The 26,979-nt window shown below is 30.4% G+C and overlaps 1 protein-coding gene across 1 annotated transcript in view; it reads right to left on the bottom strand.

Annotated features, from left to right (window-relative positions):
* The window catches only part of LOC129919135 (F-box/LRR-repeat protein 16), an 85,302-nt gene that overhangs the window by 29,963 nt on the left and 28,360 nt on the right, over positions 1–26,979 (bottom strand). Inside the window, exons 3-4 of the mRNA XM_055999984.1 lie at positions 10,205–10,378; positions 9,992–10,109 (exon numbers count right to left, since the gene is read on the bottom strand). Coding sequence (XP_055855959.1) covers positions 9,992–10,109; positions 10,205–10,378 — 292 coding nt within the window. The remainder of the gene's footprint in view (positions 1–9,991; positions 10,110–10,204; positions 10,379–26,979) is intronic.

Below are 26,979 nucleotides of genomic sequence, written 5' to 3'. Positions count from 1 at the left end.
GGTAAATTGGAGTTTATCGACTATGGTTTGCTTATAATACTTTTGGTTTTGGGTATGAACTGTAGGAATGCGAAGTGTAATTTTTCAAATATGTGTGCAGTGTAATACCTCAACTGCTTTTTTGTGTAATAATTGGCTTTATTGGTTGTGAATCGTGATGCATGAGCGTGGTGCTCTCTTTGCTGATCTGATCGAATCTTGTTGTTGGGGCTATTTAAGAGTGTTAAGCTGCGTCCAAATTATGTTGATTTGTGATGATCAACACGCTTGATCAACAAAGTGGAGTAAATGTGGACGTGTTTCTCAATAGCGCTGCTCAACTTTTGTTGACCCCAACGCAACCCGATTGAAATCGGTAAGATCAAAGAATGTTGCCAATGTTCCAGCTTTTTGACGGTGAATTCAAAAATGACGTTTCACTGACATTTAACATGATCGACGTAATATGGACGCATCTTTACAGTTGTTGTAATCCATTGAAACAACATGACTTCTTTATTAATAACTGTTATTTGAACTTTTAATCTGTATAAACTCTTATATCAAAAACTTCCTAATATAGTCGGCAGTGGTTATGAACGATAAATCAATAATCATATACATTTTCGCTATCGATAAAAAGATAATTAACTAAACTGAGTTAATCGAGATAATCGAAAACTTTCGATAACTGCTAAAATGCATCGTTTCAGTTTTCTTCTATAATGCAAGCTATCAATTATGATAAAGAGTTCTCCTACAAAAAAAAAAGACTAAAATAACGATGTATAAAGTTTGTTACCTTAGGCACAAATTAAAGAATTTTCTTATTATTTTAAGATAAAGAGGAGTAAAGCTACGGAATTCCGCTTATCAACGTAAGTTTCAAAGTATCTTCTGATGTTTTTTTTTTTTTCATCTTTAAAATAACACCCATGCAGAGACTCATTAGTGCCGAAGAATATATCAAAAAATGCTCAATTCTCTCGTACAGTTTTTTTTTTCTTCTGCATTTGCTTCGTTAATACGTGAACGTGTCCTAGATGATTTTCATCATATTCCGTTCCTCTCTATACTCAAACCCCATAACCGTCACACACATATTGCGTTAAAAAATATTCGCTTACATGACAGCTTTTGAAATTGCAAACGAGAGAGAGTTAGTGTAAGAAACACAAGAATATTATTATGGAATAGAGGTATGTACCATCAGAGTCATACTTCAAAAAAAGAAAAGGAAAAGAAAAAAAAAATGATATCCTTTCATAATGTAAAGAGCGATGTTCTACCTAGTAGTTTTCTTTTTTAGAAAATTCTATAGAAGAAGAGAAAAAATAAAGAAGAAAATTGCTACCTTTGAGTTTGGAGAGCGCGAGCCTTGGTGAAATTGATGCTCGTAATGGTGAATTATTGAAATTGACGTTTTTGAAAGTGAGTAGTTTGCATCTTTTTTAGTTTTTTTTTTTTTTGCTGTTGCATGTTTCTCTCTGTTGAATATTTATGAGGTATAACGATGCATGGTATAGAGGATAATAATGTGCAATTCATGCGACATAGTGTACCTTACATACATTGATGTGGGTCAAAAAACATGCAATTGAAATATGAAATTGCTCTTTAGGGAAAAAATTCGTGAAAAAAGAAACACGATTCAAAGGAAGTATCTACAATCTAAATGTGTGTGTGTTTGAGGAAATAATATCATTATAAGTTTGATGTAAATACCATTTCAACTGTCAAAATATCGATAACAATTGAAAATTCGATATTTTTGGTTAAATGAAAAGCTTACTGTCAACAAAATAGAATGAGGATTTGTGAGCAATTTTCACAACGTCAGGCGCGGGAATATTTCCGTTTCAGATGTTTCAATTTGTCTAAATCGGTTGGATTTGCAAACGATTTGAAATTACTTTTTAAGTACCTCGACATAAAACGATCTCAGTCTTTTCTCAAAGCAATCTTTTGGCAAAGTATTCATGACAACCGCATTTCAACAATCGCAAATAGTCTGCTAACAATGATTTTCGAGGATTAAAAATAATGCTCTTGTCTTATTTTCCAAATTGTGGAAATGCTTAGAACTCTCTTTTGAAACAGTCAGCAAGTACTTAAACATCACTCGGAATTACTTTTCAAATACCTGGACGCAATTAATTCTCTTTGCAAAGCAGTCTTTTAGCAAAGCAATCTTTTCGCAAGTCATTTGCGGCAATTTGCGAATTTGGCCAGCCCCGGAACCCGGATATATTTTCAACAACAGGTTGCTAATACGACTTGCAGAAGTCTGATTTGAGACAGTCAGCAAGTACTTGCAAGCTTGCAATTGTTTTTCAAATTACTAAACGCAAATCGATTTATTCGCAAAGGAGTCTATTCGCAAAGCATTTGCTTCAGTTTGCGAACATTTGAATGCATTTCAAGGATTCGGTACGGTAATGCTGTCATTCACGATCAAACTCTCTTGTTTTTATTTAACAAAATATTATGTCCTTTGTGACCAAATATAAGTTTATGTCAACGGTGCGAAAACGTTGCAAATAAATACTAAATTTTGTGGTTTCATTTTTGAAGCTTATCATTTGCGAATGTAGTTGTGAGAAAGTTTCAAACGCAATGAAAGAATTCAACGTTCTTTCTAACAAAACGTAAAGATATCGTTTTTTAACTGTAAGCTATTCGCAACACTATCACTAGCATCTATCTGTCACTACAAAAGTGTCATTTATTTTTGAATGCCATTATTTTTTCGCATCGAATATAAAGTTCACAGAATCAACCGACGGGATAGTCTGAATATTGCCTAGAAAATGCATCAAAATTCGCTGCAAGTTGCAATACACTCAAACACTTTTAATTTACATTCGAATATTTTGTGCTTTTGTAGGTGTCAACTTGCATGCAAGTTTTGAAACCAGTAAAAGAGCATGCAGAGAAGCAAGTTATCTGATAGCTCCTTTTTAATCAAATAAAATCTTACAAAAAAAAAAATAAACTTGCAAGCAAGTTTGCATGGAAGTGGCGCAACATCTTTATACATCATACATTTTATACAAGAATATTATAAACCTCACAACCACACATGCAAGTTTTGGCAATTGCAATACACATTTTTGGTAATTGCATGGCAACTTGCATGCAAATGTTGAAGCTAGAAAGAGCAAGTATAGAAACAAGAAATCTGATACCTCTTTTTAAATCAAATAAAATCGATCAAAATTTAGCTTTTATGCAAGTGATGTAACATCTTTCTCACATCAAATACAAATTTAGAAGACATATCTATGCATTTGAATTGAAATAAGGAAAATAAAAAATATTTTATTGAAATTCACTGACTTTTAGATCCATTTTCATCAATTCTAACATTTTGATGGATATTAAAGTTCCTTAAGCTAAAATTCAACATCCTTCATACTTGAAGCCATACCATTATACCACTTAAAGTTCTAGTTCCGTTTTTTAAAGAGAAAAAAAACGTATAACAACCTAACAAATATGATTTCATTTTTCTAGTTTTTAATATTTACCAGCACTTTACCTCTATATTTCTACTCTGTACATCAATCCTACGTTTAAAGAACATGGAATTTCTAAGGAATAAAAAAAGTAAAAAAAACCAAAACACTCTTCAACATTGTTCAGCAGAATAGTATATAACAATGCAAGCAATATGCACTGCACTATTCAGAGCCAAAAGATATGTATTCATGTACTCTCGGCTCTGTACTCTTCTAGTATAAGCATTGTGTTGTGTACCTTGTTCAAAAAAATAAAAGAACACAAAATGTCTGAGACGGAAACTTTTTTCTAAAAAAATCTCCACCAATCTCTCTTTCAAAAAAAAAAAAGACTAGATTTTTTTTTACACATAGCGCAGTGTTATAGTGCCCCGCTCCACTAAATGTATGTTCAGATTCATAGAAATTCGGGAATTCAAATTATTCTGCAGCTCAGTGGAACACCATTTGGATGGATGGATGGATGAATGTGTTCACAGAGTGTGCTCTACGAAGTACCTTAGTTATAGCATCAACCAAATGAAAGACCGACCGACAAGCGTCTAAACTATAAAAAAAAACGCCTAATGGTGTAGTTGCATCTATGCAGTTTTTAGGCCACGCCAGACGGCAACGACACATGTTTCAAAAAAAATTCGTAAAAAAGTACACAAAAATTAAATGCAGTATATCAACCTATATCTACACTATCACCATCAGATTGGTGATGCAGAAACGACGAAAATCAGGAGAAAAGAACAATTTGGCGCACTTGGGTAGGCGACCGACGATACGAGCATTGGGCAAAGTTATAATTATTTCTCTCTACGAAATAAACAAATGGAAATTAAATGCGACAAAAACGTCACGGCACGGACATGAAAATCCCAGTTTTCCTGTCATTTTGGCGATAGCATAGTTTAATTTGTTTTAAAATATTTCGTTTTTGTTTGTTTTTTTTTTTTTTATTTGATGCCGCATATTCATGAGATGAAAATGATAGAAGGAAAAAGGGGTAATTTAATCTTTGTTTCAGAAATATTTTTTTAAATATTTATAATTTTTTAATTTTTTTTTTTTTTTGTATTTGTTTGGAAAACTTTTCTTTTCTCTAAAATGTTTTGTGTGCGTTTTTGACGGATCTGAGTCGCTGCAGATATCATTAGTTATGTTGATTTGAAATGGCATTTGATTTGGCTTGCTGTCAAAGAGGATAGCACTCTTATATGTTGTTCAGCTCTAATTGCAAAAAATGTAGACAGAAGACATGAGTTCTTTTAAAATATTATCTTTTTTTTGTGTGTACTTTGGCGTTGAAATGAGTTTCTGGTTATTATGTGTAAAGTGTGTGTCAATTTATTAAGTGACATCGTTAAAAAAGATTTTTTTTAAAGATAAAATTTTTTGCGTTGACCCTTGCATATATTTTGTATAGAGGAATGTTTACACTTTGGCCATTGAAGTATTTATGTGAACGTTTAAAAAATCCGAATGAGTTTAGTACACGAAAATAAGAGAAACAAACAGGCCCAATTTCTACGTGTCGAATGGAAATTGACAGCAAAAATAAAACCCATATTAAAATTTCAAAATGGCTGCTCAAATGTTAATTATATTCGTGTATAACGCACCAAAAGAAGTTTAACTTCAAAAAGAAAAATCGCTAACTGGTGAAATAGAAATAATAAAATAACTGAAGACACCCATTAAGCGTTTTCAGCAAGCCCAGTTCATTTAAGCATGTCACCAAAACGTTAAAACCAAACAAACCTTTAAACTAGATTAACGATTAACCATCCAACAGACTCTGTTGCTTTACATAAATATAGCAACATTTAGCGACACAGTGATCCAGTTGACAGCCCGAACCTAACCATTGGAGAAGTGAACAAAGCATTTGACTTGCATTACTAAACGTCGCTTGTCACTTGACAAACGGAAAACCCTGAGAAGGCTCAAGTCAATTGACTTTTAATACTAAAGTTCTTTTTTGACATGTAAAGTAAAATATTGTATACCGTTACGCCTTCTAAATGTCATCGATTTAATATTTTCCTATTGTATTATATTATTTGTAAGTCAAATTGTAAATATCCTTTTCAAAGGGAAACTTTTCTAAAATGTCAAATGTGTCTTGAATTTCATTCAACTGCAGTCTTTTTTTGAAATGTCAAACGTTTGGCGTCGTTATGCTCCCCATACAATGCTTAATAGAAATTTATGATAATAATCTGTCAAATTGACACTTCACATAACATCTTTGTAAATAATCCAAGTGTATAAAATGACACTACAACGTTTTTCTGTGTTATAATGTCACTTGTGATCTTAAACACTAGTTCATAAATATATTGAATACAACCCAAAGAAAAATATTTAATTAAGAAAATAAATTTTTAATTTCACAGATAATACAAAATGAGTGTCTTGATTTATTATTAAAATTAAAATTAATAAATCAGTTAACACGATGACACTAAAAGAATCAACACCAAACCACCTATTTCACCTGTCATTTATTCGTTTCGTCCAACCAACACACTGCAATGTGTCACTCTATTCCTTGAGCACATTTCAATTTTGCCCCAATATCAACGATGCACTTTCAAGTAGGTAGTAGCTGCTGTAGTTGTAGCCTATTAGCACACACAGGTAAATAAATGATTCCTGATGGTGATTAATAGCTTGAGAATGTGGGTCACGTATATTTTTCTTGATTCGAATATATATTACGTCATTTGGCCCGCAAAACGTGTGTGGCATCATCTGGGGTAAGAAAATCGATTTTTTAAAACTTGTACCTCAATACGAGTTAAGCTTCATGTTTTCTGTTCGAAGATGAATATCTTTACGTAAATGTCGAAAATTTCGAAAGAACTTATTTATTTTTTTTCTTTTCAATTTCTGCCAAATGTTAAATCTATTACTTAATGCGGTTCATCGTTGAATTGGTTTTGTATAGAAAAAAAAAACAAAAAAAATAGTGTTTGTTGATCTTGGCCTTAAAATCCAACTAGACGTTTTTTTTCTTTCTTTTTTTAAATTTCTTTTTTTGTTTATCAGAATTTTGGCAATGCACTTGATTTGTTTTCTTATAGGATCTTTTGTTTATTTTTTTTAGTCTTGTCAATGATTTGTTGTATTTATTTGTTCATTGTTTTGGCACATTTATAAGAGCTGTTAAATGAATTAAGATAACATTTAGAGAATATGATGTCTTTAATTTATTTTTGCACAGGTATACAAGATGTATATTTCCTAATAAGCTTATAGTTTGTTGAAGATAATTATGTTGACAAGTGCAATACGTTCTTCATTAAGGAAGTATATTAACATATTTTTTTTTTTTTTTTTCTAAATGTGTTCAATTTTGCTATGGGTAAGATTTATAAATAAAATCGTTTTGTTTTCTGTTTATTTTCGAGTAGAATAATGCAATCCTCTACAAAATTTCTTCTCGATAAGAAAAGAAATTAAGAGTGTGAGACGTTAACTCGTCCTCACCCAGAAAAATGATCGGTTTTAAAAGAACGTTAAACTCGTTGTAAATTATTAACACAGGGAGTTTGCTAATATAGCACCTGAAAACTAACCTGGGTTAAAATTACACGAGTTAGTCGTTATTTAAAATTGTTTAATTTTACGCACTATCTTGGTTAAATTTTACTAAAATCTCAAATTTTAACAGAGTTTCTAGATCAATATAAACAATTTGGTGGGTTAAAATAACCTTCTAAAATGGTTTTATTAAACAATTTAATTTAACCAAAGCGACTTTATTGATTATAGTGATTATAACAACGAGAACTACGTAGTTACCCAAAACTAAATTATTTTCAACGTATTTTTTTTAACCCACCGAAAAAAGCTCTCCTGCACATTTCCTGCTTTAGAGCGAATCTCGGATTTTTTACTTACAAAGGTTTATTGGACTCAGATATTGAAGGCGCATGTCCATCCGCTTCGTTACGGCTTCGAAGTTTTAGCCTTGGAGTAGCTTGAATCGGACAATGATTTTTGGAAAAAAAATTTCATTAGTATTTCAAATGAGTAGAGCAAACAGGTCCAAAATCTCACAAGACTTGGAGGAATTGACCTATGATCTCACAAATGATAGGCAATAAAAAAGCTGAAGAACTCTCAAAAGGATAGGAAAAATTAACCCATAATTTTGCAAAAATGAAATGAAAGGAATAACAATCTCTAGAAAAAGCAGGTAATAACATCTGATAATAAGCATACAAAAATAGTTTTAAGATCTATTAAAAAATGTAGAAAGGCCAGAGTACAAATGAACATGGAATAACAACATTCTATTTAAATAGCAAAGAAAACAGGCTTGGGAAATAATCTCGACGAGTAAAGAAAAAAAAACCCGATAGGACCAAGAGACTCATCAGGCCCAATAAGACTAAGAGGTCCAACAGAAAGAAAAAAAGGCCCAAAAAGATAAGGGAAATACAAAAGCACAATTTCAAGAGAAGCGGGGAAAAAAAGTCAATAATCTCTTGACAGTTCACAGAGAAACATATTCAAAATATTTAAAATTACCAATGAACCCCATAAGGAACCTGACTAGTTCTAAAAAAAACTTTACAAATAGTACTGTAGATCATGTAAAGCTTTAAAGTAGCTAACTATAATTCTTGTATAGTTTTATAGAAGCAAAATTGGCCCAAGTTTCTCGTTCAACAGATAGGGGCAAAACAAACATCGAATTTTACAAAAACACAGGAAAAACAATTTAACAAGGAGTGGAGAAAACTAGGACCAAATTATAGAAATAGTTTATCACTGAAAAAGTGTAACGATTTAGGGGAACCGAAAATTATTCTAAAGGAATTCCGCTGCATGTTTCTTCATAAATAAAGTGGAGATGTTTAAACCATCATCGAGTGAAAAATCAAGCCAGAACAAAATGAAATAAAAAATCACACTGTCAATTTTAACAAAATAGAGAACATAAAGAAGATCAAAAAAAAGGAAAATTTACTCCCGAGGTAGGTATCTCTTTTCGACACTCTTATTTGGAAACTCTATTTAGAAACATTCTGTTCATATGAATAAATAAAGAAAAGTAATAAATCTGGCTAAAGAAGCCTCCGGACAAAAGTTTGACCTCAGATTCGAAAATGTTCATCGTCGAAAATAAATAAATGTAAATAAAAAAAAATCAACAACACTTTTGAAATTCGATCAATAAACCATTTTAGATGAAAAGCTATTTGTTGGCTATTAGATTAATTTAAAGTTCGAAATATTTAAAAATAACGACTTTTTATAGAAAAAAATATAATATTATTCTGCATACATAATATAATTCCTGGTAGATGACGTATGACTCTTTCAGCATCACTAAATTACTATCGCACAATAATTTAATATTTTCTTTTATTCAATGATGATGTAAGACTCAATAAAGTCAAATAAAATTAACGTAAAGATAAAATTTCTCTCTAACATTAACAAAGGAAACTAATATACCGTCTGTCAATTACATTAAAATTTTATTTTATCTTGATCCCTAATTGAATTTCTGTCATACACATACAATCACATATAAAACCTACACATTTGTATCAGCAATTAAATTAGGGATCAAATTTAACGCAATTTTAACCCAATTGACATATGGCCTAATTAACGAAAATGACAAAACTTTTATGTATACAAGTTCTTACCTATGTTCTCCTTTAAAGTGACTTCGTTACAAGGATAAACTGTGTAAAATGTATGTATGTGATTAAAAACTCTCTATTTCAATACTCTACGTAAGGCAAAACTTTTTCTTTAAACTCTATTTATACAATTTCAATTTAATACCTATGGAAATTTGTGTGTAAAAGTAAAATTAATATTCCTACCATAAAATTGACGTAATCCCTCAACTCAACTCAACCCAATAAAACCCACACTTAATTATATTTCCCAAAAACCGACTTTTCTCACTTAACTTGATGTCAAATTCAATAAAAATAAATGTTTAACGAAGTGATTCATTCGTACAAATATATTCGTATAAATTTAGACACGATTACCCAGAGTAGCTAGGTTCTTATATTGATTAACAAATCCATAACTCAATTTCTATATCTGCCCGCTGCTGCCGCCAGAGGGCTTACAACTTATAGTCATTATTTCAAGAATATGGATGAAATCTTGTTAGCTTTATACAGAGACATACATAAAATGTACACATGTAATAACGTACCTTATGGTAAATGTGATATAAAAAATCTAAAAAAAAAAACAGTTATCATTCACACACAGAGGGCGCATATAGAAATAGAAATCGTTATTGAGGTTTCCAGGTCGAAATGTTGTATATTTTGAGAGGGTTTTTGTGTGTGTTTAGATTTTTCTAGCTTAAGGGTGCTATGGTTTGAATATTCTTAGAATTCATCTTTTTTTTCTTCTTTCATTCATTCTTTTTGTGATTAATTACAGTAAAATAAATTCTGACTTTAATTAAATTACCTACTGAAAGTTTTGTATGTGTGTGTTCTACTTACCAATATTAACAATACCATGGTTGGTAAGTTCCCAGCATGATTGCAGGCGTAATATACTTAGGCTATGACTTTGCTTTGGTGAGAAATATCCTAGAGCGGCATCAGTCACATGGTAGGCCTAAGAAAGTTTAACATTTTTGTTTGGCATTTTTTTTTATATGGAATGAGTTTCTAAACAGGAAAACAAAACAAACAGAACTATTTGATACGTACTTGTAATGAAAACTCATAAAGAGATGGCAGAAGTTGGGCTACCGCACCAACAGCTTCATCAGCAATATTTATACAATCCGCTAATGATAGCGAGACAATACGCGGGGTGAGGCATGCCCAGAGTCCAGCTTCGGTAACCTCGTTGCAGCCAGCCAGTTCTAGTTCAAATAACGACTGAAATGTTAAAAAATAAAAATACATTTATTTAGTTGATTAAAAGATTTATAAAATTTTAAGTAGTTAAAATTATAAGTTGTAAGCGAGATTTGTTGATTCTGAAGGAGAAAAAAATTTCTCAACTAGCTAGCGAGATAAAGATAAAATAAAACAGTGCAAAGCCTTAAGTACTGTTATTTGAAAAAAAAATCTATCAAATACTTATAAATCAGGAAAAACGCTACTTTATTATTCAGCGACAAAGATATAACAGTGGTATAGTGGTATTTAAAGACTATTTAAACAATCTTCATATACTATCAGAGAATCATAAAGAACAGCGCTTATTTTGGTCTTATCACAGGTTCAAAGCTTAATTCAAACCCTATAAAAGATCAACTGAATCATGGGTTTAAAGCCCTCCTAGCTTAGTTTTGGTATAACTGAGCTGAACTCAACTCCAGTTGAAATCTTAAATTAAGCGGATAAATCTTCTTAATTTCTTGAATGCGCAAATTTAAACTAAATCCACTTAATTTAAGCGGAAAATTATCTTATTTTTATGTGGAAGCATTTTAATTAAAAAAAAAAACCGACAGCCACTGGGAATCGAACCGATAGCTGTTGAGTCACTAGGAAGTGCCTTGTTGTTGCAAATATGTTTGATAAACTGCAACTAAAGCCGAAGTCTGACGATAATTTTTAAAATTTTTATTTTTTGTCGGTTTTTTACTTCATATTCAAAGAAGTGAAATTCAATTTCAAATTAACAGAATTTAAGCGGATTCCACTTATTTTAAGCAGAAATTGTATTGATTTAAGAAGGTGGGATTCAAGGCGGGCATCATCTTATTTTATGATGATGAGACGATGTTGTTCATGATATTTTTTTTACCTCTTACCATTAACTGGAAGTCAGTATATGTATATAGTTGGGAGTTTTGATACTGGCAAAGTTAAGCTACATAGACTTTAAAAACAACATTTACCTTAAAAACAACTTTTAGCTCTTCTTGTATAGCAGAGTTGTAGAGAATTTTAAGGTGAACAATCTTTTCTCGAAAGATTTTTTCATAATTTTTATAAAAAGGGCTCAAAACCAGAGATCAGAAATAAATCTCAAACTTTTGAAAAGTTCCTTAATAACTCTTATTTGTCGCTATTTTCAATAAAGGTCATAAAATAACCTTTATTTTTAAAAAAGAAAAATTTCGGTCAAGGTCTGAGAGAAACCTTTATTTTGTATTTTTTTATCTTTCGGTCAACCAGTGAGATTTATCGCTGAGAGAAAAAAATAGATCTCATCTGCAAATGTATCAATTCCTAGAGACATGGGAGTGGTGCTATATGAAAGCTTATATTCTCAGCTACCCGATAGTGGTATAATCGGGTTTTTGGATTTTTTTTTTTAAATTCCGAGAAAATCGCGCTTGAGAGTTGGGGTAAAAATTTTTTTTTTGAAAAATCCCCGAATACTTCAAGGCTCCTGGAAGCTAAGCCGCTTGAGAGCAATTTTTGGGAGCGGTGCCAAATGATAGCTTGTGTCATGGGCCTACGCTTTGCACATTGTCAGATTTTTAAAAAATCATCTTCCATGTTAAACCGCCACATCATGCCTATTTTTTCAGAATCGGGCTTAACTTTTTTTTTACCTTTAAGTTCTTCCGGTTTGAGAACGCGTGCACCTACAGGGATAGGAGTTGTACCCAAATGTAGGTTAGAGTCTCCACTGGCATCATTTATCAAAATTCCGAGATATAGCCGTTTGAAGTTGGGCGGGCGAAAACGCTTCTGGAAGCTGAACGCTTTGACCTAGACTTTAAAACATCGGTCTCCTGAAATATTCGAAATTGCATTGGTTGTGCTTGTCTCAAACCTTAACCGAAACTATTTAAAGTAATGTGGTAACTCTCAGAGAGAAACCGATTGAAAATAAAGGTTGACTGTTATTTCTGGTCTCTGCTCAAAACTTTAAACTTACTTTTTTTGGCTTTTAACATTTTTAATATTCAGAATGTCGAAAAAGTGTTCTTAAAATAAAAGACGTGAAATTTAACTGTCTGCGTTTTTTGTATACACAACTTTTATACACCACCTTTTAGTAGAATCCAAGATGGCGGCCGAAAGGTGAATTTCACGAGTGCGAAAAATCATGGTAATGATATTCAGCCAATGCTCTATCGAATGAGCAAACAAAAATTGGAGGTGGTACAAACTGCTGGGTCAAATTATGCTCTGGACTATTGATAGAAAAGATCTTAAAGTTTTCGGGCTCTGTATATACATATAAACATCAACATGCATTACACCAGAATTTATAAGAAGCTATGGCAACTTCTTATAAATAAAAAATGGACCATTTTCGGGTCAAACAGGTGGTTAGGAGTTTTACTTATTCAAACTTATTTTCACTAAACATTTAAATGCTTTAAAATATTTTATTAACACTGCTAAGTGCTTAAAAAACTCAATTCAACTGTGGGATATCCACTTGTTTGTTTCCAAATTTAAGTGCTATTAAGAGAATTTAAAGAAGCCAATAAAAACTTTAAGCAAAATTCTTAACAGCATTTTGCTTTTTCCATAAAATTGTAACAAAAATATAGGTTGAATGTACAACAACAAAAAAATACAAAATAATTATGAAATTCCTTGTGGTATAGAATTTCATTTTAATTTATATTTTCCATCAAAAAACAAATTCCCTAATATCATGTTTACACATATTTTTGTTTACTCAAATATTTCATATCACAATTTTTGGGATAATCTATACTTTTTTTCTCCCAAAAAATTACATAATAAACACGAAAAACCACCTGAATTTGTCTAATTATTTCATTTTAATTATTATTGCATAACCAAGGGGAAAATAATTAAAAGCACCTATACATACTACATGTTTTGTCTTTCCAAAATTATATACTTTGTGGTTAAAATGGTTGAACACCATTTTTAATGAACCACGTTTGGCAGATGTCACCCAGGCCAGATGGCAGGTGGTAAAATTAAATGCGGTGGGTGGTATCTAAGTGGGCCTTAACATTAAATACGCACAAACTTTTTTCAATTGGCCTAAGGTAGAATAGAAAAAAACACACAAAAAAAAAGCTGTTATCATGTAAATACATACTCGTAAATGTTGTCTATCAGACATTCACACAAATCCAAAGTCCACGTAAATTCGGTGAGATAATCTCACGTTTTAACGTTTTTATTTTCTTCTTCTATCGTCAGACACTTCAGACAGTTTAATCCTTGAACAAAAAAAAAACCGTTTTTTTTTTGTGTTCAGCTTAAGGTTTAAGAAAACTCTAGTAAAAAAAAAAAATATAATCCCAACCATATTGGTTTACCGTCTGAAAGAGTAACCCTAGAAAGAAACACTTCTGAGAACAGTTTTTGAATGAGATATAGAATACAAAAAAAAAAAAAAACTAGAAAGGAAAAAATGTCAAAGCTTTTTATGGCTTCTTTCGTGTAATATTTGCTTTCTATCCTCCTCCTGTCTGGATGAGATACTGAAGAGGTTTATTCATTGCAATTATTTAAAACCGAATATGTGACTAGGTATGCTCTAAGCATGTAAATTTCTCTCCATAAGCATCTAAAGGCACTATGACCTGAGAAGATCAAAAGATTTTTGGATAGAAAAGAAGGGCTTTGACAAAAAAAAAATGGGACATCATCTGTTGATTTATTTTTTACATTAGTTTAAGGTTTCTAGCTAAGTATAACCATTGTTTAGATTTTGTTAAAACCTGGAACGTATTTGATAAGAAACTTCATTTATATGACTGACACAACTGTCAGAATGTTTTCTATTTCTTTAATATGTAAATGCAGCGTATAGTTTCTATTAAATGCGTTCAGGCCTTTTACCTTGTTGCAAGTTTTTATTGACTGGTGCCAAATTTAATTGGAAAGTACATACAAACTATCAAAGTCTACAAATTTTAAGTGGGAATTATAAGATACTACACGAGTGAGGTAATTCGCTCCTAGGACTGAGGTTTAACCACCTTAAAATAAGATAATTTCCACCTTAAATCCCATCACTTTAACTTAAAACAATGCAATCTCCTTCGAAAATAAGTGGATTCCGCTTAAATTCTGTTAAATTAATGTGAACTACTTATCATTTCAATGTGAACTTTTATCTTGAAAAACCGACAAAAAATAAAAATTTAAAAATAATACACGGTTTGTAGATTCTACAAAATTTGAGTTACATTTGAGGCAACACTAAAATTGTATTTGAATGTATAATTTGATTGTATTATTTTTTTAAGTCTATTACAAAATTTATTGAAATTTGTATTAAAAATCAAGGACGTTTTCCTTAATTTTAAGTTTCAGTTTATTATTTATTCTTTCTTTTTCGTTTTATTATTTTGTATTATTTAAAGTATTTTCTTTCTTTAAAATAAAACAAAACATTTCTAAAAAGTGGTTACTCATCATAAATATAATAATGATGATTTTATTATCTCTTTTATTTTTACTTGCTCTATAGGGCAAGTTTGGTTTCGTGTAGAAAAAAAAATTTGAGGTTTTAATCAAAAACAACATTACGATGATGGAGAATTCCGAAAAATTGGGTCCCGCAATTCCGTCCGTGCGTCTGTGCGTCCATCTGTACACATTTCCACAGCCTAAACGGGTGGATGGTTTTTCTTAAAATTTGGTACAGATGATTTTTATGGAATTCTGAAAGTTGGTTTTTTTTTTGTTTTTTTATATCTCGTTTAGAACGTATACCTCCCATACAAAAATATACGATGTTACGAATTTCTCGAAAACGGCTCTAACGATTTTGATTAAACTTTGTATACGTAATATTTAAAGCAGTGGCAATAAAACTTCAGTTTTAGTTTTTCTCAAAAAAGTCAAATAACCAATAATATTTTTTTCATTTAACAAAATTTTGACCTAAATGTCGGCTCTTCCCCAATATCAATTTTTTTTTAATTTAGATCCAGCTTTTGAAATCTACAAGTAAAATAACATACAAGTGCTTTGAACTGCATGAGCAAGTACGTGCGACCCCCGTCGTGCATTTTATTTCCCAAACTATGTGAAGTGAATTCTTATTGCCGAACAAATTTTGTCAGTAATTCATACATTTTACTAAGAAAAAACATAAAGCGCCTTCAAAATAGTGCGAATTTAGATTTGTTATCAAAAAAAGTTTACCCAAAATCCACACACAAAATTTTTGTTTTTCCTTTTTAAAATGGCTTCCATTTTCGTTTACGTTTTTATTAGAGTATGGTTAAAAATGTATTTTCTTGTATTAAAAAAAAAGAAGACGCGTATTTGATTTCAACTCTTAACCGATTAAGGTTTAATTTAGGCGCAAAGGAATTAGTTTTCAATTCAAATTTTCGTATTCATATTTCAATACTTTTGATTACATTTTAATGTTTTGTAATTAAAACTAATACATTTTAATTTCTTGTATTTGAAATTATTAAAAAATAAAATGCACGACTGGGTCGCACGTACTTGCTCTTGTAGTTCAAAGTATCTTTATCTTAAATGTCTATTGGAAATTTAAGATTTTGTATAGAAAAAAAAATAAAAACCAAAAAAAAAAAAAATCGAAAGTTAAAAAAATTCAATTTTTAAAATATTTTTTTAAAAAAAAATTTTTTAATTTTTTTTTACATTTTACACTTCAATACCTATGATGTCTGTAAATTTTGAATAAAATTGACTTATGCTTTGATGAAATATATGAACTTAAAAAACATGTCAATTTTTGAAAAACGGCAACGCCATATTTCCGTTCTCCGCATTTTTTGAGAAAAACTAAAAACGCAGTTTTGTAAGAATCAATAAGTCTATTACGTATACCAAATTTAATCAAAATCGTTAGAGCCGTTTTCGAGAAAGTTGCAATACCTCGAAAACGTTATATGGGAGATATGCGTTAAAAAGGAGATATTAAAAAAATAAAAAAAACAGTCCTAGGGAATAACCTAAAAAGCATCTGTACCAAGTTTCAAGCAAATCCATCCTTCCGTTTAGGCCCTAGCTCGATGTACAGATGGACGCACAGACGTACAGACGTACGGACGCACAGACCGACGCACAGTGGATCGTCTAGTACAAAATTCCGGTCATGGGGTCATTTTTTTTTTTTAGTTTATGGAACGATTTTTTTTTTGGATTGCACAGATAATTGTCCCTTCTTTCATAATCCGCAAGTTGTTTTTATCAAAACGCTGTGGTTTCCAAGATACAGAGTCTCAAGTGGGGACTTTTTCAGAAGAAAAAAAATGATGTTTTTCTTAGAAATTTTCATACTCTTATATCTTTCTCATTTTTTAAGATATCTTCTTGAAGTAAATTTTTTTGATAAGATACTGATATCTAAAATATATATTTAAGAAAAAAATCTTAAAATTATATTTCTAAATAATTCTGAAACACGTTTTTCTATAACCCTTTTTGAAAATTTCTCTCAACTTTAAAAACGCTTTTAAAAAAATGCTTACATATGCAAGCTTTCTAAGTAGTCTAGAATGAAAGCTTAATAGTTTGTGTGTAATATTTTTAAAATTTTGGATCCGACCGAATCCGACCCCGTTTTTTAGAGCACCATCTTTGTAAATTTTACCCTTTAGGTAGTATTTTTTTCCAATCTGCAAAGGGGAATGTTGGTGTTATTTGGCTAGCTGAAAGTAGCATGGGGTAGTTTAAAGCAATATAACTAGTGAATACATAACGTAAAGGAGCTTGACCAATAAATTCAAAAACAAAATATTAAATTAAATTTTTAGGTTTTCTTAAAGTTAAAGGTAGTAAGTATTAAATTATGATTTTCATGAAGGATATAAGAACTATTTGATTTAACATCATTCAGATTTTCCCCTGGGGGATATTATTATACCTAGTCCATACAATAATCTATTAAAATTATTTAAAGATGACATACAAAAAAGAAATGTATTTGAAATACTACATATGAAGCAAGTATTCATCTCTGATTTAAAGATGGAAGATGAGGGCAAAAGGGGGATGGGGAGAAAGGAACACGCTTTGTTATTAGTTATTGTCTTTTAGAAAGTTTTACGTACATGTTTTCTCCTTATCTCATATGAAACTGTTCTAACAAGAAAATTAAATGAGAAAGAAAAGATTTTGCTTTCTATATAACTGTTATTTTTTGCTCTCTTTGTTAGTTAGTGAAGATTTACTAAACACTTAGTCTAGATCATTTTTATTTAAGTGAAAAAACCCAAACCGGAAAAGTGTGTGAAAATGGTGCAACATAGTTACGAAGATTTTTTTAACGTGTTAAAAGAAAACGGTCGGGATCTAAGTGATCATAAATATTTGATTGATTATGTTTTATCGAAAAGCAATACAAAATTTGTGGGCAGCAAACTTCACTTGAGTGAATTTTTCCGTAAGTTTTGCGTTAATTTGAGAACAAAATTTTTAGAATGTAGCTATAACAAAGTAAGGTTTCTTAAAAGAAACAAAAAATGGCTTGAGACTAAATTCAACCAAGAAGATTTTAGAACTGGGACTGACCCATCAACCTCTTCAATTATATCTACGGATTTCAACAGCTTAGGTGAACGCCAAAAAAGAAAAAGAACGCAATCAATTCGGGAAAGTCTTGGCAGTAACGAGCTGCTTTATGCCTCAAAAATGAAGCTCAAAGCGGAAGGAAACCTTGATGCTTCAAAGGTAATCGATTTTTTAATTAAAAATCCAGAAAATTCAAAGCAAATATATGAGTTCTGCATTAACCAAAATCCTAAAGGTTCTATTATTTCGAACGAAAAAGCGCTAGCACTGTTCGTAACACTAGGCCTTAGTAAAGCGCAATATATTGAATTAAAAAAATGTGCACAAGAACATGGAGTGGATTTATATCCATCTTATTACGCATTACAGAAAACAAAACAGGAATATTATCCACCTAAATCCAGTATTTTAATCGATGAGATTAGTGCTACAGTTGATATGCAGGCTCTACTAAACCAAACAACAAAAAGTTTATTTAAATGCATTCAAATTTCAAATCTGCAAACCAATGACCTTTGTTTAATCACTAAATGGGGGTTCGATGGAGCATCGGGCCAAAGTCTTTATAAACAGAAGTTTTCTTCTGAAAATTCTAATGATTCATCAGTTTTTATGACTAGTTTGGTGCCGATAAAACTTTACAGTGAAGAAGATAAAACTGTTCTATGGGAAAATCCTAAACCCTCTTCAACCCGCTACTGTAGGCCAGTAAGGTTTCGATTTGAAAAAGAGACAGAAAGCTTGATTCAAAAAGAAAATAGAGAGATTCAAAATTTAATTGATAATCTTTTGCCAACATTAGTTGATTCTTTTAAAATTAAACACAAAATGCTGCTAACCATGATTGACGGCAAAATCTGTAACAGTATTGCCAATAATTCATCATCTCAGCGCTGTTACATTTGTCAAGCTAAGTCAAGTGAGATGAACGACTTGAAAATTGCATGCAAAAAAGAAAAAAATGAAGAATTTTTCAAATTTGGTATTTCGCCCTTACATGCATGGATAAGGTGCATGGAATGGCTTCTGCATGTTTCTTATAATTTAGGATTTAAAAATTGGTGTGCAAAAACTGAAGAGCACAAAGCGATGAAAGCTATTCAGAAAAAAGATATTCAAGAAAAACTGCGATCAAGGCTTGGGCTACTTGTGGATGTTGTGAAGCAAGGCAAAGGAACGACAAATGATGGCAATACCGCCAGAAAATTTTTTTGCAACGCAGACATAGTTTCGAACATCACTGGTTTAAATATTATTCTTATTCAAAGAATTAATATACTTTTGATAACAATGGCATCTGGCGAAGATATAAATGCAGATGAGTTTCAAACTTTTGCTTATGAAACAGCTGAAATGTATGTATCCGAATACCCTTGGTATTTTATGCCTCCCACAGTCCACAAAATTCTAGTCCATGGAGCCGACATAATCAGGCATGCTTTGCTTCCCATCGGAAAGCTTTCAGAAGAAGCTTCAGAAGCAAAACATAAAGAATTTCGTAGAATTCCTGAGAATTCTACTCGAAAAATGAACAGGATTGTTACCAACGAAGACTTATTAAACAATTTGCTTATACTTTCTGATCCTTACATTACATTCTTATCACCTTGCCTTACAAGTAGTAAAAAAAATGAACTTCCAGACGAGGTTTTGAAATTACTTTGTGTTCCCGTTGAAATCGTGGAAAATAATATTTAGTTTTCTTTGAAGAAAACTTAACTTAATTTGTGAAAAATACCTTTGTTTATTCCATATTTTGTTTTTTTTTTTTTTTATTTTTTATTGAATTCATAATTTACTTTTTTATTGAATTTTTTTAAATCTTAATTTACCATTGAATTACTTTTTTTTTTTTTAATTTTTTAAATTATGATTTTCTTAAAAATATTTATGTTGATATTTTTAATAATAATTCCAAATAAAACATACTTTTACAGGAAAATCAATTTTTAACTATTTTTTGTTCAGAAGAATTTTTTTTTGTAGAAGTTTTCAGAACTTTGAATGAATCTTAAAGTAAGTAAACGTTTTTTGGAATTAAGGAATGAGTCAACAAAGTAAAATCATACTTTTCTTCGTGATTAAATAAGGATTTGGTATTTTTTTTTTTTCTTATCAGATATTTCAGGTCAAAATTTTGAAGAATTAAGAAAATTTTGGCCTTTTTTCCGGCTGAATTTAATTGTATGATTTTCAAGAAGCAAAACAGCGAAAACCGTTTTAAAATCCCTCCATTAAATCAAAAGTTACAGCCCCATGACCACTTTTTCACAGTTTCGATCCACTGTGCGACGGACGGCATGACGAAAACCACTTTTTTGATCTTCTCCATCATCGTAATGTTGTTTTTGATTAAAACCTCGATTTTTTTTTCTACACGAAAACGAAACCAATACTTGTCCCATAGAGCAAGTAAAAATTATTAAAAAACTGTGTAATAATATCGAAATATTAAAAACTAATAACACTGGTCAACAAGGTTCTTGTTGCAGACACCAAGATATATGTACTTTTCTATAGGGTTTTTGGGTTCTGAGCTCGAATCCGATTTCAACTTGGGATTTCTTGATGAAGAAAATAGATATTTAAAAGATTTAAATCGTTACAAATTTACTTAAAACAAATAACCAAACACTATAAGAAATAACCTCGAAAATTGGTAAAAAGCGGCATTTTTGATTTTCTAACAGGATTATTTCAAAAACATAATGTGATAGAATTTTTCTGACTTCGGATTCAAGCTCAGTACTCAAAAAACATATAGAAAAGTATATCTTGGTTACTGTAACAAAAAAAATTTTAATTTTGTCGACCAGTGTAATTTTTGTTTTAAAAAAGGCTTAATTCCAAAAGTTGTATTAAAAACAACGACAGTATTTTTAACCGTTCAATTTGCAGAAAACTCAACAATTTCTGATATCTGTAGATACAGTTTAAGTTCAAAAGTGACCAACTTATTTCAAAGAGTTTATCTTAAAGCAATCACATTGGATATTTTTATTATATTCTTTTTTAATAAGAGGATTGGAATTTGCAGTGTGCACATACTGAGCTTTTGTTATATTAATAAAAACTTTAGCTATGCATGTACTACCAAGCACATACTTGTTTTGTGATTTTTATTTTCTGATTGGGACACAGTGGTGTATACGTGTTTTTTTACAGCCGTAATTTTATATTTACATTTTTAAACAAAAATCAATAATAGTTATCTTTCATGCAGTTTTGTTTACCTTTTCGTTACAAAAAAACTGGCTTATAATTTGCCCTACATTTGTGTTGTTATTTGTTTTTAGTCAGAATCATGGGTAAAATGATATCTTAGTTACCTAATGTTATAAAACTAGCTAAGGTTACAACTAAGTACTAAGTGTATTAATCCCATCTTCTTAAAAATTCACTTTGAATCTTTAAAGTATTTATATTCAACTCTCAGACAACTTCCAACAAATTGTCCTTAATTCGTCAGTTTAATCCTTAATCTCTATTTCTCTTCAACATTTTTGTAAAGCACTTAAATGCTTAACTTTTATATAGGTATACAACACGTTTCAAAAAGTTTATACTAGCCCTCTAAGCTGACATTGCTATTCAGTTAACATAACGCCAACGTATATATAAAGTATTAGTGCGTCAATAGAATATTGTTCACCATCTATATACAGATACACCTACGTTGTACTTCGTATATAAATGAACAAGTCAATATACCTTTAGTTGTCCTTTAAATAGTATTTTCCCAGTGCTCAAATCGATTTTTTTTTTTTTCACTTTTTGTTCAAATCCTCTTTCTATTCCATCATTCCTGGGCTATATACACAAAACAAACAGCAAAAGTTAACACCAAAGGCAACAAATTATGCTGTGCACACAAGAAGCACTTGTGCGAAACCTTTGAAGAGATTTCGCAAATAATAATAATTACTTTCTAAAAGCATTTCGCCCCCTGACGATGGCGACCGTCGCGACGGTTGATCCTGATGATTTGATGTGATGTGGATCAGAAATTCGATATATTTGATATTATTTTTCACTAAACAAGGAAGAGGATTGGAATTTATTATGTCAACCTACTCAAATGTAGTTATATTAAAGATATAAGTAGGCTATATAGGTATTATTGAGTTAATATAAATTAAATGATTTTTCTGTTCACTCTGGCGTATACGTACTTTTTTTTTTATATGGAACTTTAACTTGTATTTTATTCATTGTTTAGTTACATATAAGTGCTTTTGTATACATAACCACACTATTATTCTAGTATGGTCTATCAACAATATGCATATATTTATTCTCCTAGAAAGAATGTTTCAATCCCTACACCACAAAGATAAATAATAAAACTTGCAATTTAATTGTGCTCTTTCGTTTTATCACGCAATAAAATTTAATTTGACGCAGCGATCATTTAACTTTAACAGTGTTGTAAATGTTTATTCTTGCAATTTGAATGGAATGCTGTTGGAAGAGTATTGCAAATTGTGAATGTTTTATTATTATAAATTCTTGTGTGAAATGACATGGAAGACTAGAGGTAGTGTGTGGGCGTTCCTTTGTAATGTTTCACAATATGATTTTATTTTTTTTCATTTTTATATGAATTTTGAAGGCTAAATTTTTTTTCTTTGTTTATACTAAAAAAAAAAATGCATTAATGCAGATATTTTTTTCACTATTTGAATGCTCTTTAATAAAATATTTAAAGAATTAAAATAAAATAAAGTAATTTTTTTTATTTGATGAGGTTTAAATTTTTAATACTATAATTGGCTGCAAATTGTTTTTAACTTTATTAATCATAAAATTTTATGCAAATCCATTAGCAAAAATCAATATTAATTTATAATGTGTGCCTCGCGCAGTGTATCACAGAGTCCATCTGTTATTTTGTTGCAAATCTTCTTAATTACATTCTTTTTTTATTTCAACAATAAATCAGTATTTCGTTAATTATAAATATTAAAACCAGAAATAATAAACCCGACAGGCCATACAAAAAAAAGAAACAATGTGAGAGAATTTTTTTTGTTTTTGTAGAGTTTCTTGTTTATTGTATTTTTTGGCTGCAATGTATACAAATATGAAGAATATCCACATTGTAGTGGTCCCCGCAGAAGAATGAAATTGCATGAGTTTTTTTTTATGGATATTTATTTAATAAAAACAAATAAAATAAAATTACTGTATTTGATTCGTTTGGCAAATCGATTGAAACCTCTGCTTCTGACTAAAAACAAACACCATCAAAAAAATAGGACAAAAGATGAGTCTGTTTTGGTTGAACACTGGACACAAAAATAATGATTAGTTTGGTTTGACCAAATTCCATGATTGAAAACTATTTAATTTTTTTATATACGCATATATGTATAAATATAAATAAAATGCACGACTGGGTCGCACGAACTTGCTCTTAGAGTTTAAGTTGCTTAAATTTTTAAGACTTTTTATATAGAAATTTGGAAAAAATAAATAAAATTCGTGTTTTTTAAAAATAAAATAAAATCTGAAATCAAATTGCCCTCCAAAACAAGTATGCAGTTTTGATTGATATATTAAGATGCAATTTTAGGAAAAAACTTTTCAAAATCGTTAGAGCCGTTTTTTAAAAAACTAATTTTTTATAAATAATTTTTTTGGAAAAAAAGTTTTAAAATAAAATTGGTATGCCATTTTGTAGAAATCACTAATCAACATCTAAAACATCAATGTCCCGTTTTCGAAAATTTGATTTTTCAAAAAAAAATTTCCAAAATTTTTTAAAAAATCCAAAAATTATTTTTTTAAAAATTTTATTTTTGGCTTATATTTAAATTATATAAATGCTTCTTCACAAAAAGTTTCGGAAGCAGTTTCGGAGATAATTGGATTTGAAAAAAACGGTTCTATGGCAGGTACCATTAATAATGATTTTCAAAAAAATTTTTTCATTAAAAGATAGACCTAAGCTTAAAACTAACACTTGAATTTTTTAAACAAAATCGTTGGAGCCGTTTTTGAGCAATTTCAACTTTACTAAAATCGGTATATGACAAGTACCGTTATTTTTGGTCCAAAAAATTAATTCCAAAAACCCCTCTGGAGAGTCGCCAAATAACGCTACATGCCAAGTTTGACATTAATCGGTCCATCCGTTTAGGCTGTAGCTCCTTATACAGACAGACAGACAGACTGACAGACAGACGTTCTTCATTTTAATATCGTATTGAGTAAATATTTGCATCGCATAATAAAACTTTAAGGTGAATTTTCGCCAGTTACTACATTTTATAGAATCTCAAAAAACCATCACCAGAAAATTGTCAGTTCAAAATTCACTGAATGCAATATGTGATAAGACTTTTAAAAAACCAGTATGGAATTGGGACGGTTTTGTGCTGCAGTTTTATCATTTTTATCTCCTTGTGTTTTAATATGTTACCCTCGTAACGTAACTCAATTTTAAAGTCCAAGCGACCTCAACTCCAAAAACGTTTCGCTCAGGTAGGACAGTGGGCTCATCAGTTAGATCTGTCGTACCTTTAAAAGTTGTAACGTAAATTTATTGAATACAAAAACTACTTTAAGTTAAGTAATTCCTAAAAATATGCGTGAGAGCGTTACAAATGTAACAGAAGTGACACAAAATTTTGATTTGCATATACTAAGGATAAAAAAAAAACAGAAAACTAGCTGAAAATCAAGCACACATACTTTTTTTCAGTTTGTGTTTTTCAGTTTTTTTAAAATAGAAGTATAAAAGCACATAAATATAATATTGTGCGGTTTTAAAATATTTTAGAAAAATTTATGGAGATTTTAGGCAAGATAACCGCAAACATTTCCCGAATGGGTTATTTTAGTTCATTCAAATTTGTTTGTTTTGCTTTGCTGTTTAAAATAACCTCACAAAAAAAATTCGGATGCAGTAAAGTCCAGCGATTTGGGGGGGCCAACGGAATGGTAAGATCCTGGATATGAGCTTATCGGGAAATGTTTGTAGCGATTCTACGAAAACATAATCCTTTATCTATTATGCATTTTTGTTAAATCTAAAAACCAATCTGCAGGATAAAAAAAAAATAACCAGATTCATTAGTTCATTTATTGAACTTTTTTTTGTAGCGGCTTTCATCAGCCACCCTGTATGTTAATGTATGTTTATGACAATATGTTATTTTTTATCAAACGAGTTTAGCTAAATTTTAAATGGAAATATTATCCTTAAATATCAAAGTATTTTTAATTTTAATGATCTTATTTCACTTGAATTTAAAACTCATACCTTTTTGTGGGCTTAATTTAAAGCATTCAAATAGGACTTGTTATTTTTTGAATATAAACGACTCAATTAAGAATTTGTGTTTTCTTAGTTTTTGAATTTGAGTGTAAAAACATAAGAACCTTAAGAAAGCATAATCTAATACAAAAATACATTTTACTTCTAATTTAAAGTTTAAAGACCCTTTAATTTTATTTAAATCCCATTATCAGTTTTAGGGAGCGCATTTATTTACCTTTAACTTTCACAAGTTATAAGCACTTGTTTTGCGTGACACCATGAATATAATTAAAAAAGACAGACAAAAATAGTGTAATACATATAATCTCTTGATTTAGAATTGAATAAAAAATAAATTGCACGACTGGGGTCGCACGTACTTGCTCTTATGGTAAAAGTAACTCTTATGTTAAAGTTTTTCATTGAACAAAATAAGGGAAAATTTAAAATTTGATATTTTCAGGGAATTTCGTTAGTGGTGCAAAAAAAATAAACTCTGTTTTTATAAATAATTAAATACCGTTTTAAATGATCTTTTACAAAAAACTAAGTATGAGATTTTGTTTCTAGTATAAAAAGGAATTTTTAGAAAAAAATTTTCGAAAATCGTTAGAGTCGTTTTTAAAAAAATAATTTTTATATATAAAAATTTTCTAACATTTTTCCAAAAAAAAGTTGATATGCAATTTTGAATAAATAATTAATCTTATATATAAAAATGAGTTCGTTTAGTGTGTGTGGCCGATAAACTCGCGTTTGGCTGGTCCGATTTTGGTAATTTTTTTTTGTTTGAAAGGTATTAATATGTAGATGGTTTGTATCAAAAAAAAATAATACCTTTTCTTGCATCTTTACATAGCTGTCAATTTGTACGAGTAAAAAAACACTCTCGCTTTTTTAAAAATTAAACTTAGCTTAATTTGTAAACAAATTTATTAAGACAAACTTTCAAAATAATTATTAGTAAAACAAATAATTTTCAAAATTTACCTACATATGTACATACGTACAGGTTCGCAGAAATGAACTTAATCATACTTTGTTGTGCCGAAGATTGTTTAATCAATATGCTGTGGATAGGATATGTATGCAAAATATCCTCTGCAGGCTTTATTTCCTTTTAAAAGACGCAATAACACCCACTTCAAAAAGGCATTAAGCCTCACGGTTGTTTTTTCATTCTGAATTTGAATAATAGGTAAGCACTTTCACTTGGAATAAGACACCCTAAATACTATAGTGTGTACAAGCAGGGGGGTTGCAGGGGGCAGCATGTCCCCCATACCTTCCTCAAAGTGAAATTACAATTTTGTTGTTTTTCGATCTTATAAAGTGGGTCAATTAAAACTGGGAAAAATAAGAAAAGGTTAGGTATAACACACACGGGTGAAATTGGCATATTAAAAAGGAAATAAAGCCTGCAGGGATAGAAATTAAAGATCTTTTGTTGCCTGGATCGCCGGCTGATAGGCATGATATAATGATATAATAGCGCATTTGTTTAAGATGAAGTTAAAATCATTAATGGATTTTATCATTAAACATAAAGGTTTAGGGAAAGTACAATGCTGGATGTACTCAGTAGAGTGGGGTTACTGCATGCCCGCATTTTTATTTGGCTGCAGAAAAGTCTCCAAAACAATGCCGCTAAAACAACTTATATCTTGAGTTCCATAGATTGCATCGTCAAGGTTGGTGTCTTCAGGCTTAGGGGAAATGACAGAACATCAGTGTTTGTATTCAGAATGTGAATTTGTGTTAATTTAGCCTACTCACATTAATTGGAAAATTCGCGATATCTAATCTCCCG

Source organism: Episyrphus balteatus, chromosome 4 (assembly GCF_945859705.1).
Source record: "Episyrphus balteatus chromosome 4, idEpiBalt1.1, whole genome shotgun sequence".
NCBI classification, from domain to species: Eukaryota; Metazoa; Arthropoda; class Insecta; order Diptera; family Syrphidae; genus Episyrphus; species Episyrphus balteatus.
Note: the sequence above shows the minus strand (reverse complement) of the source record. Positions and strands in the feature narration are given on the sequence as shown.